At 33.7% G+C, this 21,569-nt stretch overlaps 1 protein-coding gene across 3 annotated transcripts in view; it reads left to right on the top strand.

The window, feature by feature from the left end:
* LOC114331378 (paired box protein Pax-5) overlaps positions 1–21,569 on the top strand; it is a 513,967-nt gene that overhangs the window by 359,549 nt on the left and 132,849 nt on the right. For all 3 annotated transcript variants that reach the window (XM_050652775.1, XM_028280947.2, XM_050652776.1), the window contains exon 5: positions 9,276–9,473. In XM_050652775.1, the coding sequence (XP_050508732.1) occupies positions 9,276–9,473 (198 nt within the window). The remainder of the gene's footprint in view (positions 1–9,275; positions 9,474–21,569) is intronic.

The following is a 21,569-nucleotide window of genomic DNA, read 5'->3' as shown; positions in this document are numbered from 1 at the left end:
TAGAAAGAAACTCTAGGGCAATTACCCATTCTTTAATTACAGGGTGTTACATTTAAAAAAAAAAACCCTTTTTATACCATCTGAACCGCCTATGCTAGAGTAAAAAAACTTTCAGCGATTATCCAGGTACTGGTGTTATTTATAAAATTCTATAATGCACCCCCATTTTTTTCCGGAACCACCCCAAAAAAAATAGAATTAATAAAGAAAGTGATTTTCTTGGAATTCTTCACACTCCAGGCCCTTTATTTAAATGCTTCATATATCATTTTGTACACGTTCTTATTACCCAGGCATGGACACCAAAAGCGGTTTCTGGATGCAGCCCCTGTAGCCAGTGGTGTCATGGCAAAATTAGCAGTGCCGGAACGCACTGCTAATTTTTGTTTACAAATCCTAAATTCTCTATTTATTTTTTTCTTTTCTTAACCAGTGCCGGAACGGCGTTCCCACGCGTTCCCGTACCATGACACCACTGCCTGTAGCCAAAAAAACCCTATCCTTGAAAATAAACTGCAGAAACTACTCCTATCCCTTGAAGAGCATGTTTTTACGATTTTCTCATTACCTCTGCATTTTTTAAAACAAAACTTATACAGAATTAAAGACCATTATTTTCTCTACAAATATACGGTCGTATGCGTTTTTTTCGTATAAGCAACCGTTACAGCACAGTGGTACCGTAAACCTCAGAAATGCTTTGGCGGGCTCCAGTTTTTGTTTTTTTTTTTTCGTCACCTATTCACTTTATTGATAACGTACTTATGAAAAATAAAAGAACACACTGTCTGCTACACATTATGACCTATGCATATTTTATTTTCTTTGTACCCCAAAGCCACAGTGGTGGCCCAAAATCAAATTTTTATTATTTTCTTTATTAATTCTCCTTTTTTTTTTGGGGTGGTTCCGGGGAAAATATGGGGATGCATTATACAAATTTGTAAATAACACCAGTACATGGATAATCGCTGAAAGTTTTTTTTACTCTAGCATAGGCGGTTCAGATGGTATACAAAGGGCTTTTTTAAAATGTAACACCCTGTAATTTTAAATTTTGCGCAATTGCCCTTAAATGAAACCTATTCCAAAAAATTAGCTACTTATTTGTGATTAATTTCCGAAGGGTTTCTTCTTAATTTTCATTATAGTTAGGGAAAAATAATTTTTTTTAATAACACCTTTTTTAAAAATTTGTCAACATTGGTTCGCCACCCCCGCTAAACGGTGGGTGATAGAAATATGCTGTCGGGAAATAAATAGTAGGAAATATGTCCTCTTAATTTTACTATTAAGTAAATTTTTTGAGAAACGTACAAGAAGGGCTACGTTTCGCAAAAACCACAAATTACCTCCTTTAAAGGGATGAAAAGGGGGATTCTGGGGCGAAATTTTTTAAGAAAAAGTTAGTCTCATAATGAGCATCCCTTAATATACCAGAAAAAAAAATAAAACCGGACTTGTGTCCATTTTGCGAGGTTCAATCTCTGTTTCCTACACTATAAGCCAAAAAAAGCAAAATATGGAGAAAACAGCGTTTAAAATTTGTGCTAGAATTTTTCCGGCTTTAATTCAAAACTGTTAAACTTAGTATAATAACTATTTTAGTCAGCTACAAAGGTTTTTGAAGCTCTACAAAATAGCTTATTAATTCTGCTAAAAATATTTAAAATATAAATTTTTTTGAGTTGTGACACTAAAGGATTAAAAGTAGCGGTTACAAGTCTTAATCGTTTCTTTTTGTTAAATATATAGCACCTCCGCTCAAACAGTGTCGTCATAAGTCAAAAAGCAAAGTATCGAGAAAACGATGCGATGTTTAAAATGTGTGCCAGAACTTTTCCGGGTGTAATTTAAAACTATTAAACTTAGTATAATAACTATTTTAGTCAGTTACACGGGTTTTTGATGCTCTACAAAATAGTGTATTATTTCTGCTAAAAATTTAAAAAATGTATATTTTCTTTTCAGTTGTGACACTATATTGATAAAAATAACGAAAAATTTACGAAATATTATTTATCAAAAGTCTTGCAAAACAGAATATAATATAATTATTATTATCTGGTTAACAGACTTATACTTTTTAATGATGTAACTTTAAATACATATAAGTAAGCACATTACACAAAAAATACTGCAAAAATAAACATAAATAAGTGATAAATGTGTCACATTTCTTGAGCACATACGCAGATTGTTTTGAATAAAGTAAGCACATACTTATACTGTCTTAACTCGACAAACTACGCTTTATGCACAACTTAGATGGACAAATGCCTTGCACAAGTCGATATGTGACACTGTTTATCTTCGGTGCCCCATTGATTTTGGTTGTCAATCATATAATGCTACTAGTGTCATGCAATGATAAATACTTGAACAATAGAAGTAACACTTTTTGAGATAGGAATTTTTAGTATTATTAAACTGTTAGTGCAATAAAATAGTTTTTTTTTAAATAAATGATGGTTTTGCTTGTTTTCGATTCAGAGGGTTGCATACCCGCTGGACAGGCTGTTTCTACCATTTCAGGCGTCCTCAGCAGCGTTCGTTAGCGTGCACTCCTCTGAATCGAAAAATAGCTGGACCATCAATTTAAAGGGAATCTGAGAGATAATTCAAATTCCCCATTAGGACGCGATACAGCGACATCTCATATCAAATTGAAGAGTCTCAGATGGTGGATTCTACATCTAAGACTCTTCAATTTGTTATGAGATGTCGCTGTATCGCGTCCTAATGGGGAATTTGAATTATCTTTCAGATTCCCTTTAAGTTGATGGTCCAGCTATTTTTCGATTCAGAGGAGTGCACGCTAACGAACGCTGCTGAGGACGCCTGAAATGGTAGAAACAGCCTGCCCAGCGGGTGTGTAACCCTCTGAGTCGAAAACAAGCAAAACCATCATTTATTATTTTTCTATCTTTACTCGGATTTGAGTACTGAAAGTTCCTCTTCTGTCCTTTTTTCCTAGACGAATGAAAGCGGAATATGATGGTTTCCTTTTCGTTTTCTATATTCGTCGTCTGCGGTCTTATTAATTAAAAAAGTCGCAAATTAAGGATGTACCAGAAAGAACTTTCAACACGAAAAGTCTCAGTTTTAAATTACTATTTACCATTTTAATTTTTATTAAATTGGTGGATTCTGCATCTGAGACTCTCCAATTTGTTATAAGATGTCGCTGTATCGCGTCGTAATGGGGAATTTGAATTATCTTTCAGATTCCCTTTAAATTGATGGTCCAGCTATTTTTCGATTCAGAGGAGTGCACACTAACGAACGCTGCTGAGGACGCCTGAAATGGTAGAAACAGCCTGTCCAGCAGGTGTGCAACCCTCTGAATCGAAAACAAGCGAAACCATCATTTATTATTTTTCTATCTTTACTCGGATTTGAGTACTGAAAGTTCCTCTTCTGTCCTCTTTTCCTAGACGAATGAAAGCTGAATGTGATGGTTTCCTTTTCGTTTTTTATATTCGTCGTCTGCGGTCTTATTAATTGCAAAAGTCGCAGATTAAGGATGTACCAGAAAGAACTTTCAACACGAAAAGTCTCAGTTTTAAATTACTATTTACCATTTTAATTTTTATTAAATTGGTGGATTCTGCATCTGAGACTCTTCAATTAGTTTTTTTTTTAGTTGTGACACTATTTGAGCGGAGGTGCGATATGTGTTTGACAATTAAGGCTTTTATCGTGCATCACTGAATGAGAAGGCTGAAGTTAACTTTGACGGGAATTATAGGTAATAGTAATAAATATAATATAATGTGAAACCCAATATAATTTCCTGTAGTACATTTAAACAGATTACTTACCAACAAAGAAGAATCTACTACTTATTAGCTATTTTAACATTTAATGGAATTTGTTTGGAACTTTATTTCTTATTTTAATAAAAGCTATATTTTTACTAAATTACATTAATACTTTATAAATAAAGTTCGTCATGATGACAACAATAAAAATCTGGGGAATATCAATTGAAATATGATAGCACTAATGCAACCCTACAAAATATTATGACGTCCTCCCAGGAGATTGTGCAGACCCTTTTATAGCATTATTTCAGTTAATATACAGTAACTGAATTACAACCGAAATTTGATTCAGTTATGTGTGGGTTTACCATGATGAGAATCTATTTTTGGTATTAGCCATCCGCCAGATGAATATTAGCCCGTAATTAAATTGTTTCATTTATTAATTAACTATAGTGCCTCCATTTTGTAGGTAGTTTTCAGTAGTGGATATTTAGAATAGTAATAATTACTTCATTTATGTATAAATTTATCGTTAATCATATCATAACAATATCTAGCATTGTCATCCCTCGAGTTTCGTCAAAGGTTTCGTCTTTTGTAAGTTATTTCTTTGCATTTATTATTTTAATTTATAATTTATAATAAACAGATACAGTTGAGTCCGCGAGTCTTTACCCGTGCGTCATCATTTAAAGCATACGAAATAAGTCGGAAATCTATTTCACGCAACAACAACTGACAGAAAGTGGCTACTGTTCCGATTACGGGTTTCATTATAAAATTTGACGTTATCAAATATATAGAATGTCAAATGTAAGTTTTGCTTCAAAATTTTTGTGCAGAATTACAGCTACATTTGAAGTAGCTTAATAAATTCTTTTATTATTATTGATTAATAAATAAATAAACAATTTATAAAAAAATCCAACAACATATTTTATTTTTGTTATTTTATTCACTTTGACGGAAATCTAAACACAGTCATTTCTTTACTGTGTGAATGACGTTAGCTTTGTATGTTTTAAATATTAATTGCCAAAATAGAATTATTTACCTTAAATTTCAAAGCCCAATATAAAATTAGTTGTGAAAACAACTGTTTGTGTAATTTAAAGAAACTTCAAAACGCAAGAATTCGACAAAAACCGCAAAAAGTTCAACTGACTGACAGCCACAAAATTAAACAAAGCAGAAACGTCAAACAAATTGTGCTTAAAATATGAAAACATACCGAATCGTCTTTTTTTGTACCTATCTCTTTTCAATGCACTGAGTCTAGATGGTTCATAAAAATAACATGTGTTGTTACTTAATAACAAACGGCAGCTGGTTTGTCATGAGTTTCATGCGTGGAAGAGAATGATGCTAGATAAAAAGTATGTGTTTTATCTCGCCAGGTATTAATGACGCACGGGTAAAGACTCGCGGACTCAACTGTAATAATTTTTTAATATTGATATTAATTCTAATAACATTTTTTAATCTCTTGAATAGCAACGTAGCTCATTCTGGTGGTGTTGAATTTAGGCCTCTCGTAAACATTGCCACTTATTTTCGCCTTCTATTATACATATTTTATGTAATTTGTTATGATAGGCTTTATATGGGCTGAACACTGTGTTTCCACGTTTCTATTTCAGATACCTTATTAGTGGAGTCACTGAAGATGGATATGAGCTATTACCTCCGATTTCGTTCAACCTCCATCGATTTGCATGAAAATTGGTGAGTGGTTAGAGGATATGTCAAGAAACGAAGGTGACATGGTGCCAACTTGCGCTTTTACCCTGGGGATGGATTTTTCACCCCTTCTCGGGGTGAAAATTATTTTATTTAAAATAACCCCATAATTTGATAGGGGAACAAATTCTAAGCAAAATTTGTTCTTCTTCTTCAGGTGCCATCTCCGCTACGGAGGTTGGCAATCATCATAGCTATTTTAATTTTTGAGGCAGTAGCTCTAAATAGTTGTTTCGAGCTGCATCCAAACCACTCTCTCAGGTTCTTCAACCATGAAATTCGTCTTCTTCCGATGCTTCTTCTGCCATCTATCTTTCCCTGCATTATGAGTCGTAGGATGCCATACTTCTCGCCCCGCATCACATGTCCGAGATACTGTAGCTTCTTTTCTTTAATTGTAAGTTCAACTTTCTTTTCTTTACCTATTCTTCTCAGATTAAAATAAATCAAACTTTTTGAGTTATTAAAGATCCAAAATTTTAATTTTTCGTAAGAAAAATGATGTTTTTACCGATTTTTCATAGATAACTAAAAAACTATAAGTTTTTACAAAAAAGTTATTATTACCAAAATTAAAGCTAATAAAAAACTAAATAAACTTCTTACTAGAAAAACCTTTTAATATTAACTAAAAGTGAGTAACAGGTAATTAAATGTATATTTTTTTGGCGAGTACCCAAATCTAAGTATTCAAGCTTAAATTACGGGAAAATAATGCATTTTATAACATAAACTTTTAAAACATTTGTGAAAGTACTTAGAAATATCTATCAAATGAGATACCAAACAAGTTAATAGCATTAAAATTTATGCTCCAAAAATTTTTCAAACTTTATCTTTTAAAAATTTTTTCAAAAAATCAAATTGTTTTTTTTTAATCACTTTGTTAATTTTTAACCTAATTTTTCACTTAAAAAAGGTTTGAAAGGTTATTAACGCTTTGAAATTAATCTTAAGACACCTTACTTTTTTAAAAATCAAAGATTAAATGGCCACGGTTACATGGTTCCCGCAGCAAAATTTAAGCTTTAAACGTTTCTATCTCGGTTATTTTTCACCCTACAGAAATGGTAAAAAATATAATATTTGATATATAAAAAACTAAAATTTGGTTATTTACCATTTTTTACGTATATTGAGTATTTTTATAGTTATAATCAAAAGAAAATGAAAATGACGATAATTTTAAAAGTTCTGATTTTTTTAAATTATATGTTTTTTTCAAAAATATGCATTCTAAACCGGTGAAAATTGTTAAAATCATTACTTATGCTAATACAAAGAAATTTTTTTAAGGATTACTATAAATTTTAATTTTTGTGGAAATGGAGTATGTTTTATTTTTTACTTCTTCCTAAAAAATTCGAAAGGATTCTCTTAGTTTCATCATATCTTGCTTAATTTTGATGCTATTAACTTCTTCTGAAGCTCATTTGTTAGGTATTCTGAAGTACTTTGATAAGTGTTTAGCAGGTAGATTTTATACATTGCATCGTTTTTACGTTATTTAAGCTCGAATACTTAGATTTGAGTACTCATCGAAAAAAATATACATTCAATTGCCCATAACCGACTTTGAATTAACATTAGTTGGGTACTTTAAGCGAAGAGTGTATTCAGTTTTTTATTGTCTTCAATTTTGGTAAGAATAACTTTTTTATAAAAGCTAATATTATTTGAGTTATACGTGAAAAACAGCTTTAAAACATGCATTTTTTTTACGAAAAAATAAAATCTTTGATCTTTATTAACTCAAAAAGTATTGATTTATGTTAATAACTTAATATAACAAATTTTGTTTTGAATTTGTCCCTCTAATGATTTATGGTATTATTTTTATTAAAATAATTTTTACCCCAGAAAAGGGGTGGCATCCACCCCCAGGGTAAAAGCGCAAGCTGGCATCATGTCACCTTTGTTGCTTGAGGTATCCTCTAACTGCTCACCAATTTTCATGAAAATCGATGGAGGTTCAACGAAATCGGAGGTGAAAACCTTCAGTGACTGCACTATATACATTTTCCATTATATTTACAACACGGTTTTCCGGTCTATCCTTTCAATTTTCTTAACGGCGACAATGATTCTTCTAATTCTTTGTTATTAAGTAATACCCCTGCTTTAGAACTTTGAACAAATAAGTTTTGCTTCATAAAATAGGTAAGATACGTTGGTTTAAAACTTTTTTCAAAACGGGAAAATCGTACATAAATTTTTTATTTAATCTGCCAAAAACTGCTCAGGTGACGCCTATTTTTATGTGCTTTCACCTGTTTAATAATTGTCTGTTCTAGACCAATTCATTGCCAGATATTTTAAGTTATTAGTTGTTCTTCGTCTTGATGTGCCTGTCCGAGACGAATGTTGGTGATCATCATGGCAATCTTAATCTTATCTGCAACAGCGCGGAAAAGCTGCACAGATGTTGTGTTGAACCAGCTTATCAGATTCTTCAACCAGGATGTTCTTCTTCCTGAACGCCGCTTTCCAAATATTTTTCCTTCTAGGAAAGCATATCTGGATTCATTTCGCATAATGTGTCCGAAATATTGTAACATTCGAGATTTGTTGGTCTTCAGTGCCTCTAGGTTCTTCTTTATTCTTCTGAGGACATCCTTAGTTCAGTTGTGACTCGGTCAGTCATCTAGAGTGCTCTGTGTTGGGCAAAGTCTACATACTCTCAGGTGCTCCACATTCTGTATTTCCTCACATCTACAAAGTGCGTCGTATCTGTGTTTATACCTCATTTAAATTTATAGAGGTTGTGTTTTACAGCGGCAACACCGGTGCATATGCGGTTGAGTGTCCGCCTTGTTCTCCAGTCCAAATTCATACCATTTGATGGTTCTGGGTGTACAGGGGTACACTTCGGGTGGTTCGAAGCTGACGTTTCTCAAAATCTTTTTTCTTGACTTAAGCCGGCTGGTTCCTGGGGGTTCTTCAAACGCGTATAATTGTTACCTTTCATCAAAAGTTTGCCTGAACTTCTCGACATATTGCGAGGCGCACCTATTGTCTTCTGGAGATGCGACTCTAGCTATCCGGTACAGTAGGCATAGATCAATAGATTTCATACTGCCGGTAGTTATTCTACTTATTTTATTTAATGCCGTGGTGACTTGTTGGGCTTGTCTGGATATACCCCAGTACCCCAGACGGGACAAGCATATTCCTCTGCTAAAAAACATAAGACCTCAGCAGCTACTGACTTTAAAACCTGTGGATTTGCATCCCGCTTGCTTCCTACAAGTTTCCGGAGAAGGTTCTTTCTCGTAGTAACCGTTTGTCTTGTACTCTGGCGGTGGAATTTATAAATACCTTAGTGACCGGTCTAGTATGGCTCCAAGATATTTATTTGGGCTTATCAGTATGTTCCAAGTGTTGTCCGTACCAGTCAGTTTTACATGTGCCAATTGATTGTTGAGATGCATTACACATTCTTGGATTTTAGTAGGGTTTGGTTTTAATGAGTTTCGTTTGTAGTACGTTGACATCATGTTTAAAGCCTCTTCCATTGCCAACTCTACTTGTGTGAAAGTTTTCCCTTTTAAGGCGATATCAAGGTAGTCAGCGTAAACAAAATTCTCAGATTGGGGGTGTAAACAACACCTTGCAACATCAAGAATAAATGAGTTTATATAAATAACTTTTAGTTAAATAATAAAAGGGCCTTTATGAAATACTAACTTCGGCTGATAACATATTAATGTTTAGTATTAAACTCTGTTCTATGTTAAAACAAAATAATATTGTCTTTGTTTCCAGGTATTACGAAACGGGTAGCTTTAAGGCCGGTGTAATCGGCGGTTCCAAACCAAAAGTTGCAACTCCACCTGTAGTAGATGCTATCGCTAACTACAAAAGAGAAAATCCTACGATGTTTGCCTGGGAAATTCGTGATAGGCTTCTGGCTGAAGGAATTTGCTCCCAAGACAATGTACCTAGTGTATCTTCAATTAATAGGTAAGTTACTTATAATAAAGTTTATTAACCCGTTTAGGATAGAACTAGTTATTTATCTCTTTATTGTAAATTCATACGCAAATGCAAGTAGTGTATGGAAGCGCATGTTTTGCGTATCCAACTGTCAACGAATAGTGTCGAAAAGTTATAAGTCGAAGACATGAGATGAATGTTAAGCCCCGACCGGGCGCATTGAGTAATGCATCAACAGACTGGAATGTGGCATGTGCGAAAGACTTGATTAAAGACACTCGTCGAATTTCAATCATAGCAATTTCATAAAATATTGGTCTGATTATAGGACATGTCCTTAATATTGTAATAAAACTGAGTTACACACAAACTGGGTTAGAACAAAGTTTCTGCGAGGACCAAAAAAGCTTAAGTATGGGTTTATTTTTGGAACATCTCACTCAATACAGAAAAACGGTAGGTAATGACTTTCTTTCATCAATACTAGCTAGCGACCAATCTAGGTGTCATTATTATCTTATATTAGCTTGCCATCCAGTCATAAGACGAAAATGTCCAGATAAGCTCTCATATGATGTCATTCTTCTGCCCGACAATGATCATGTTGGGAAAGTAGTGAAAGAAAAGACAGAAAAGATGGAGGATATTATAGCATCCACCCTATACTTCTGATTTATCGCCTTTTGATTTAATCATCTTTGGACCACTGGAAAAGGGACTAAAATTTAAACGTTTTCAGTCGGACGAAAAAGTACAAAATGCCACAAAAGAATTGTTTGAGCAACAGCCACAAGAATTTTTTAGGCAGGGTATACATTGGTTGGTGAAACAAGCAGATATGTGGCTTTATTCTAGAGGTAATTATTTATAGATATATGTATAAATAAGTTATACCGAAGCAAAGACGAGGTTCAATTGAACAAGTTTCCTAAAGGTTTTTGTAATTCTTGATTTGATTCAATGCTAATGTTTTTGGGTCATACTTTATGGTTTAGACATTCTGTCATTTCTGCTATTGATTGTTATTTCTCGACACTAATATTTAAAATGCACGACATTTAATACGACAGATAAGGAGAGAGTGCAATTGATGTGGTACAGACATGTCCAGAGGATGGAAGTAAAAGACACTCCAAAAATATTATGGAATGGATTCTACCAAACCGCAGAACACGAGGAAGACCTCAAAAATCGTGGAATAACTAAGGCAATAAGCACTAGAAACAACGAGTTAGAGTATCTGTTCTGAAAGGAAAATCTAGTGAGATAATAAAGGACAATAGACTAAGATGGGCAGGAGATGTGATACACAATAACAATAATTGCCTTACAAAAAATAGGGTTTGGGAAAGACCAGATGGGAAATCTGTAGGAAGGCATAGAAAATGGTGGAAAATGTAGTCAACGAGGATTTGAAGAAAATGGGAGTGAGGCAAGAGGAAATAGTGGAACAAGACCGACCAACATGGAAGGCAATAGTAAGCGCGGTAAAGACTCACGAACAATTGTAACGCCATTTATTATGAACACCATTTAACCTGAAATCTAGTTAAACTAGGAATTGTTTAAAGTATATACAACTTCTTCTACAACTATCAATTAGATTATTTTATATTTATAATTTATCTATAGATATTAATTACTTGAAAAAAAAATACTGAGCAGATTTTAATCCTTTCAATTTAAAAAATTTAATAAAAGATCTATCTAAATATCTACCCTGTATATCGGCCGTATTACGTTAAGACGTAAAATATGTTGATTTTAAATGTAATAAAGACATTGTCTTTCCGAGGCAAAAAAAGAATAGCGAAGAAAAACGGAAAAATAGGTACTTTTCTCTCCTTAATAACGAAAAGTTTGGAAAATGATGTTTTCCATGCAGATATTCCCACAAAAAGCGAACAGTTGATCCCGACGTAAACTTGGAAAAACAGTATTTCTGAATCTCCGCTGTTCTAATTGCGATGACACAAAAACACCGAGCGCCAGCCCATTGTTTGGAGTAGTCTTCCGCTGTTTCTACTCAGCATGGCGTCATGTCCGTTTCCGGAAAACCCCCTCGCCCCCCGCTGTTTTCGACCAGAATTTATCATTTGTTTCATTGTACCAGCCAAGATGACATTAACCATTAGGAGTTTAGTTAAAAAAGGACGATAAATTTCGGCTTATGTACAAGGTTAAGTGGTCGCCAATTTATATACGTATATCTTTTGTTTTTCTTTTCTATTCTCCTTTGAAATATTTAGTGTACGGAGGTAGCACCATATTTCATAGATAATAAAAACTAAGAATACGGGAATACTCGAAGACATAGTAGGGGCCATTTACCGAAAAAACTGAGAAAAATTAGTATTATGTATTACGAAATATACGTATACTCTTTACTATAAATAGCTTTTTCTGTTTTTCTTTATTAACCTTCCGATGACCAACCTTTTTTTGTTACACGGATGATCAAGGGGGGCAAAAATGACCCCAGGTCAAAAATGTCAAAAATGACAATTAACAAAAAAAGAAAGTTTTTTTTAATTTTTAATTTTTTTTTTGGCATGGACTTTATGTCATTCAGCCAGTCACAACATGAGTATTAGTGTCATGTGTAGTGTGTATGTTGATTAAGTGTCTTGTTACTTTGCAAAGTCGACGTCATTAACGTAAAACTACTTGTAATTACACATAATAGACGCTATTTTACTAAACATCAACTTCAGAATATATTTTTTATTCGTAAAATATAGGGAATTTTTTTTATTTCAATATATGAGGATATCTAGAATGATATTAAAGTCAAATAAAAAAATAATGAGTTAAAAATTAAAAATAATACTTTTGAGTTTATTAAAGAAAAACATACGCTGGGGTCACAATTTCCCCCGCTTGGTCATCCGAAGGTTAAAAAAAATATTATCTACTTTATGTGAATAAATATAAAAATCCCAAAAAGAAAAACATAATTAACAGTAAAAAATAATAAAGAATATTATTACATTACCTTGTAAGGGAGCGTTTAAGTATTACGTAACGCGATTTTTGAAATTTTTGACCCCTCCCCCCTACGTAACGCACTCTAATGGACGTTTAACTATTGCGTAACGCAATTTTTGAAGATTTTTGACCCCCCCCCCCCAACCTGCGTTACGTAATACTAAACACATAAACAGTATTCTGATCGTTGCTGCGTTGATCTTCAGTTAAAGTTGAACAAATATATCAGCAATAAAATATTTTTGCAAAGTTGTCTATTTTTTAGAAGAATGCCTTCGACTGATTATTGCAATTATCAGCATTCTCGTTATAGCCGCCATATTAATTCGACAATCCCCCTAATTCAAAGTCTGTCCATTTTTTTGTATCCATTATGATGTTCACTTTAACTGTAAAAAACAAGGTTTTTAACTAGTTTTGTATTTCTTATTATCACTATATTATTATTAATTATTTTTTTTTAAAGTAGTTACTGTTAGATATTAGTAACTCTCCATTATAATAACTATTTCCAAAATATTGATTTAACGAAAACTTGAGCTGTTATACATCTATATACAAAATAATGTCAAAAAACAGAAATAATGTTCATCTAAGGAAAATCTAATGCCTGGTTGCACCAACAAATCTTAAGCTGTAGCTTAGCCCAGCTCAGCTTATAGATAGGGCCGCTTTAAGTCTGACTTATTTTGCACCATAATTTTCGATTCTTATCAATCCAATACACGTGGTTATCCATTATGACAAGCTGAAAATTGATATAAAACTCAATGGTGTAACGCGTATATTTCGTAAGCCGAGCTTAAAGCACGTCTTAAGATTAAGATCTATTGGTGCAACCAGGCATAGAGCTTTCTAAATAATTATCCCAATGCAACTAAACTAAAGATTAGTATAATTGCTCATAATAATCGCGTAATATTTAAATCAAAAAGAAATCACATTTACTTTTTTTCAACTATTTCCTTCTTTAACCCTGCATCCGACAGGTGGGGTGTAGTACACCCCAACAATACTGAAGTGCCTAAAACATAAGGAAATTTTGCATGTAGTGGCCACAGCGGCTATTTAGCTTTCTAATGTATATTCATTTATGCAATGATACATTATATTATAGTTATAATAATAGTTTTTAGTCGCCTGTTCAGTATCAGCAAGTATATTTGGATTGAAAGTGGTGACACCCCACGAGTCGGATTTTGTACTTTCTGCAGAATTGTTTTTATTTTGTTATACTCTTATAAATAAGTAAGTATAAGTAAGTGAATAATACTTATTACAGATTTTAACATATTTTTTATTGGTCTAAACTAAAATTAAATACGAACGAGGACAAGCACGTCTTCAGGTTTTATGGGATGAAGCAGACAGTGACGAATGTATTGACAAGAGTGATTCGGAAGTAAATGAATAAATAGACAATGTTAGTGTAAATAGTGACTATCCTGACCAGCTTCAAGATGTTGACGTTCCAGATATCGCAGACAACTAAACCTAAAGATATTTTTTAAGATTCTATAACTCTTTTAGTTCTAGGGATTGTCACACCCCACCTGTCTGTTAGTGGCAAAATAATTCACCTGTCAAATGACGGGTTAATAAAATACTTTGATTTTAAAAATCACCAATGACGCACTGTAGGTATGTATGACGAATGTTTATCCCGATATTAAAAAAAAATGGTAGAATGACAACTTTTTTATACAAACAGTATTCTGGAATCGTTATGTTCCAAGTAAATTATTGTAATAATATTGAGGAAAATTGGAAAAAAATTTTAACCAAAAGAATATAATATACTACTGAAAAAAAACGAACAAGGGTTACACTCCGCATGAAAGAGAGTAAGACTATATTAGAAATAATATTTCTATGCCCGCCGGCATTAATTAAAGAGTGACTTGGAAATATCTGAGTTGTTCTCACAACAATATGAAGAGATTGAAGAGTGTACATATAGGTATATCAGATACAGCACAGTTGGAAATTATATTTTTTTTTATTTAATAAAACTCCAACAGGAATCTTATGATTATTGCTATCTGATCATTACTATGATCAATAAGCAAGTTAGTTCTATATACAAAATATTATAAAAAATTTATCTAAGGTCATATTCAACAATATTCCTTAGGCTCTAATACATTACAGTACTACTAGCTAACGTGTACACTTTAGCCGCACTTTGCTCTGCTTTTTCACTTTCACACACTTGAACTTATTGCACTAACTCGAACGGCTTCGTTCTCTTAAGTCTTCTTATCTGGTTGGCGTTGTCTAGGAGATTGATGGCCTCGACATTCACATGGTTGGAGAGCCTCTGTTCATGACTCTCGGCAAACTTACTTATTGTCGGGATAACCGTATCCATCTGGAGGTCTCGATGAAGATCACAGTTTCTGAAGTACCATGGAGCTTTGACGATGTTCCTTAATACTTTATTCTGATATCGTTGTATAATTTGGATATTACTTTCTTTTATACAGCCCCATAGCTGTATCTTATATGTCCATATCGGTTTAAGGACTTGCTTATACAATAAAAATTTGTTATAAGTAGACAGAGTGGATTTTTTTTCCATCAACCAGTACATCTTTCTGAACTTAATTTCTAATTCTTCCTTTTTTTTTAATATGCGCTTTCCAACGTAGCTTGGAATCTAATGTCATACCCAAATATTTTGCCGTATTTGCATAAGGTATTTGCTTTCTATTTATACTAACTGCGATCTGTTGTTCTCTTTTGTTAGTAAAATTGACATGAACAGATTTTGTTTCATTTAATTTGATACGCCATCGCCTGGTCCAGATGTTAATTTGTTCAACAGAATTCTGTGGCATGGTTGCTGCTTCCTCGTGGTTTTTGTCCGACTGCTAGAATGCATGTGTCGTCTGCAAATGTCGCAATTGTGTTAGGTTCTAATGATGGAATATCACTGGTATAGAGCAGGTGTAGCACTGGCCCCAGGACACTTCCTTATGGAACTCCAGCTTTAATTTCTATTAATTCTGAATATGCTTCCTTATTTTTAACTCGAAAGTATCTGTCGGATATATATGATTCTAGTAGTTCATAATATTATTTTGGTAAGTAGCATCTCATTATATCATATAATCCGTCATGCCACACTTTGTCAAAAGCCTGCGCTACATCGAGGAAAATTGCAGAATAGACTTTTCCTTCTTCTAAAGCTTTTTCTACTATATCTTTACTCTATGTACCTGATCTATCGTTGAGTGGCTTTCTCTAAACCCAAACTGATGATTAGGAATTAGATTTTTTTTTCCTCTATAATCGGTTTTAATCTCTTCAAGAGTAGCTTTTCATATAATTTAGACATGCCAGGTAACAGTGAAATAGGCCTATATGAAGAAGCTTCTTGTGGAGGTTTTCCAGGTTTTAGAGTCATTATAATTTCTGCCACCTTCCATGTGGAAATTATAATAAAAATGGTATTTTTTATCTTTACTGTAAATGATCTGCTAAAACAATAATTATTTTGTATGTGTGTGCATAAGTATTATATGTGCGCAAATGTATGTAATGTTATTATATTTGGAATATTGTAGCAAACAGTAATTTATTATCTATCGTGGCCAAATGGATCAAGTAATCCAAAGCCAATAAGAAAAAAAAAACAATAATTGCTCACGAAAAAATGAACAAACGATGTGGATGTCTATAACACGTTTAGAAAAATTGTGCATTTGAAACAGAGATAGATCAAAATCCACAAGGATTTTTCCCTGTAGCTGTCTCTGTACCATTAATCATAAATAAATTTATTGAAAATCCTTCAAGCTACATCAAAATCACAGAACGTTTTCGATCTAAAAATATCATCATACTGCTGATACAGATTAATCATATATGCTGAGCCACCAAAAATACTTGGGTATAAAACCTTTAAGTATTTTAAAATTATGTTAAATTTACATCATGTATTATTATAATTCGGTAGTATTTAAGCAGTATAATATAAAAAAAGATAGATACAAGCAGAGGAATTACCTCAAAATTGTATATGGTACATAAAGAAGAAGATGAAGATTTTAATCTTATATTTAAATTTTTTTTGCGAAACTAGAAATTTTCCAAAAGGACTTATTTCCACACGGCCAAAGTAAAATATATTCCTAACGAAAAAAACTTCAGAGTGACGTGATATTTGAAAGCGTCTTGCTATAAATATATAAAATTTATAATTTTGATTAAATGTTTTATACTCAATTAATAATCCTAAAACAATGAAATCATGAATCTTTTTTTTTTAATCATTTTTGTGTGAAGGAATAACATCAATCTGTTAAAAGAACACGAGATCTTTAACCAATTCATTACATTATCACTTTGTACCCAGTGGAGAATAAACGAAATCCCATCTGTTATTTTATTAATCAGAATACTACTGCTGTGATACGATGTAATGGACAGCCCCGATGGGACAACCGGTCAAATTAAATGTGTCAAATCAGCCCCTCGCACGCCTGGCCTACTCGATGTTATCTACGCGCATATATATAGGGGGTGGGTATGATTGCTGCGCGATTGTTTCAAATGGATTGTGTTGAGTGGCTCTTTATGTTCACTTCGATTATCAGGCTGGATTGAGAGTTAGCTATTTTATAAATTAACCCTTAATATTTATTGCTTAAATTGGGGACCACTTTCAGTGCTGAGTGTTTGCTCAATAAAAAATAATAATTTATATTTGCATTATAAACTAACCATTTGGTAAATATGATCTTCTATTTTCTGTTTTCATTAAATGTGGTAGATAATATAAATTCCACTAGAAATTATACTCACCGGTACGAAAAACAGTCATCCTTATAATTTCTGATGATATTTTCTTGCCCTGATCTTACGATTTTTTTCGGTCTTTTTCCAAATTTGGCAAACAATGAACACAGTTTGAAATATCCAAATATACACTTGAGTCCACGAATTTTTACCCGTGCGTCATTAATACCTAGCAAAGATAAAACGATAACGTCAAATTTTAACCCGTGATAGGATCAGTAGCTACTTACTGTCACTTGCTGTTGCGTTTAGTAAATTTCAATTTCCGACTTATCATCGACTTATTTCGTATGCTTTAAATCAGGGGTCGGCAACCTTTTTCGGATGGCGGGCCATGTTCAAAATAATTTTTTTTATGCGGGCCGCATATTCAAATGTAGCTTAAATAGTCTTCTTCTTCAGTCTGTTTGCATCCATCCCTGGACAAAGGTCTCCCCATAAGTTTTTCACTTCTCTCTGTTTTGTGCTATTTAGTGCCAGTATCTACCCATTTTTGCTTTGACGTCGTCTAGCCATCGTTTTTGTGGCTTTGCTTTAGTATGACCGGGCTCGTGTGGTCTCCAATGTATATTGTTTCGCGTCCACATTTCATTGCTTTGTCATGGGCAGTTCCATTTTATTTGCGCAATTCTTCCAATTGCATCTTCCACCTTCGTCCTGCGTCACACGTCCTTATTTTCGTTTATGTCCTTTCAGCTTAATCCTAACATAGCTTGTTCGATGTACCTTTGTGTTGATCTTAATCTATATTCATCTTTCACCTATTTTAAGGCATTTATAACGTCCTCCTTAGCAATTTTGGTAGTTCAGATTTTACATTTAATACATATTTCCATACCGCGGTATTCTGGTTTTTCTATGTTAAACGAGTATAATTCTGTATAAGTAGTAATATTCAATAATATTTATTAAATTATTTTTGTCATTTATAGTGATTCCATCTATATCTGTTATCAGGTGTATTTGTTGTCGGTCTTTCCTATTTAGAGTTTTTAACATTTTCATACTCTTGATTTTCCCCTTTAATATTTTCGATTTGTTCGGTATTGTAGTCCCTGATGTCTTGTCTTATCCTTTTTTTATTGCCTTATTAAGTTCCTTATATTTTAGTAAATTTCGGTCCATGCAACTGTTGTCCTTAAGCGTCTGTTGTCTTTCTGTCTTTAATTTATTATTTTTCATAGGTTTGTTGATTTTTCCTAAAATTACATTAGTGCATTGACGGGCCGCGCAAAAAGTTTCAAAGGGCTGCATGCGGCCCGCGGGCCGCATGTTGCCGACCCCTACTTTAAATGATGACGCACGGGTAAAGATTCCTGGACTTAACTTGTAAATAATAACACACCAGAAATGTGTTTTAAATTAAAATTTTCCAGATATTGCTAGAAAATCTCAATGATATTGAATTTATCATCTTACACTTGTTTAGTATTACAAGGATGCTGTGCGCTTTGAATTGTTTTTATGATGAAATTTCTGTTTACTTATGTCAAAAGAATATATTCTCTTCGGATTTGTGTCAACTCTGGGCAATTTCAAGATATCTTTGAGTGCAGAAATTGTTCCAACTATTGTTGCTCTTATCTCTTGACTCTTAAATCATAAATCCAGTTTACGTAGCTGAGACTACAGCCAAATAAGCGACAATTTACAGCGCTGTAAGAGTAGTAAAATGAATCCTATCCTATGTTGCTATGTTGCTGCGCGATATTTTACAACTCAGTCTGGCCATCCACTACACTCTTCGGGAGACCCATTTTTCGCGCTTCATTTAACTGCTCGTAAACAGCGTTTAGACGCCACGATAAATGCGGGCAATTGATTGTGACGATAGATTGCTACGATTTATTGATTTTTAAAGCCTGTTTAGACGCTGCGATACATTGTCGCGATTGATTATAAACTGAAGCAACTCGACCGTTACAATAAATTGATGCAATCCATCCAATCCATGCAATCCAACTCCAATTCCGATAAATCGTTGCGATGTACCGTTTACACACGATGATAAATTGAACCAACTCGATCGATATCGATAAATTTCTTGGATTTATCGGGGCGTCTAACGCTACCTTACAGCGCTGTAATTTCTCGCATGTCTGGCCGTAGCCTTACAGATACGGAGGTTCTCGCAGTACAGTGCAACGCCGGCAACGCGTATTTTATACGCATACGAATTATATTTTTATTATTATAAAAAATCAACATTATAAACAAGACCGGCAAAAATGCCTCTGTAAAAACAAGAATTAAAAAAGTGAAACAATAACAATTGTTCATTCGACCGGAAATCGACAACACCGCCTTCTTCTTCATCGTATAAGAATAGTGGGATCAAAACTACTCGCCAAGTCAGATCACGCTAAGTTTCCAACTCATCTACAGTCACAGTGACAGTGGGTAGAACTAGAAATTTTATTAGACTAGAATCGGGCAAATCCATAGACGAAGAAACAATAAAAGTTCTAAAATGTAATAGAACGACTTGCATCAATAATAGAGTTCTTAGCACAACAGTGTCTTCCATTGAGGGTCGATTCTGATAAACTTTTTAATCACAACCATGGTAATTTTTAAAGCTTGTTGAGCTCTTTGGAAAATTTGATTCTGTTTTACAAGACCACATTAGGAGAACAACGAATGGTAGTAACAAGCAGCATCACTACTTGGGAAAACGTATCCAAAACGTAATTATTCAGCTTCTCCATGAACAAATCAAAAATAAAATTTTAAATTTTTTGAACTCAGCAAAGTATTACACGGTGGACAGATGATATCAGGCGGATTAGTAAAAACTGGCAACAATCAGCACAAAACCGTGAAGTGTGGAAACAATTGGGAGAGACCTATGTCCAGCAGTGGACGTGAATTGGTTGGAGGATGATGATGATGATGATGATGAAAGTATTATAGCATAATTTTAGATTATACACCTAATATTGCTGGAGTGAAAAAGATAGCTACTGTTATACGTTGTGTAGATTTATATTTGTTCACAATGTGTTAAAATTAAAGAACATTTTCTTGGATTTGTGCCTGTTCTGAAAACCACTGGCTTGGGACTTACAGAAGTTATTTTGAAAAAACTGAATGAACTTTGAATACCTTTCGAAGATATAAGAGGACAATGGTATGATGTATGATAATGGGGCATACATGAAAGGGAAGAACTTGGGAGTTCAAAACAGAATTTTGAAAATGAATCCTAGAGCATTTTTTGTCCCATGTTCTAGCCAAGACTAGCCATTCACTCAACTTAGTCATAAATGATGCTGATAAAGCCACACAGTTTGCAGTTTCTCTCTCTTCTTTACTGACAAAAATATACAACTTTTCATCAGCATCTATTCATCGTGGGGCTATACTGAAAAATCATATTTCTAACCTTTGTTCGAAACTAGATGGGAAAGTAGAATTGATGCAATTACTCCCATTAGATACAAAATTGAAGAAATTTACAATGCTCTTGTAGAAATCACTGTCGATAAAAACAACATAAAATGGTTGCTCATGAGGCAAGCTGTTTGGCAAATCAGACCCGTGATTTTACTCTTCTGTGCTCTGTGGTAATATGGCATGATATTTTACTTCACATCAACGTAGTCAGCACTGCACAATCACTGCAGAGTATTGATATGCGAGTGTATCAAGCTGAAAGTTTATTTAAAAAACGGAAATCCATTTTAAGTCTCTCAGAAGTGATTTAAAATACCAGGGGTATTTGACAGCCGCAAAAGAGCCAGTATCAGTATCAAAGTTATAAATTGAGAATATAAAAATCGGAGGCACAGAAATTGCAAGAAAGACGAAAGTGGAAAGACAATTTGGCTATAAGGCTGAAGATGAAAGTAAAGACAGACGTACATAGATATAGAGCCACGATATAATATGAAGTTTACTTCTATTTAAAAATTATAGACACAACCTTTAACGCATTAAGTGATAGCTAAGAGCTCAGAAAACTAAGAGCGATGGTGAAATTTTTGTTTTTGGATCTACCAAGGGTAGGGGGGGGGCGGTTGCTGATCTTGCCCAGGGCGGCAAAATCCCTAGGACCGGGCCTGATAGTTTTATAGTGTCTTCAGTACCTACTAAGAAATCTAAATATTGAAAGATTCGCTACAGGACCCGAACTTTGTAGGGAACATCGTATAGAATAGTATAGCCAGTAGCCAGATTACATTTCACTGGGGAACATGGCGATTTCGTTGCACACCACTTAATGTGATGATATAATGATGTAATGATATGATATACCTACCGTTTACATGATGTAAAATCATGTACTATTAAGGAATTGTTCTTCATATTGTACTTACTGTAAGTCTAAAG

This window comes from Diabrotica virgifera, chromosome 6 (genome assembly GCF_917563875.1).
Source record: "Diabrotica virgifera virgifera chromosome 6, PGI_DIABVI_V3a".
Taxonomy (NCBI): Eukaryota; Metazoa; Arthropoda; class Insecta; order Coleoptera; family Chrysomelidae; genus Diabrotica; species Diabrotica virgifera.
The sequence above is the reverse complement of the archived record's forward strand: the minus strand, read 5'-3'. Positions and strand labels throughout refer to the sequence as shown.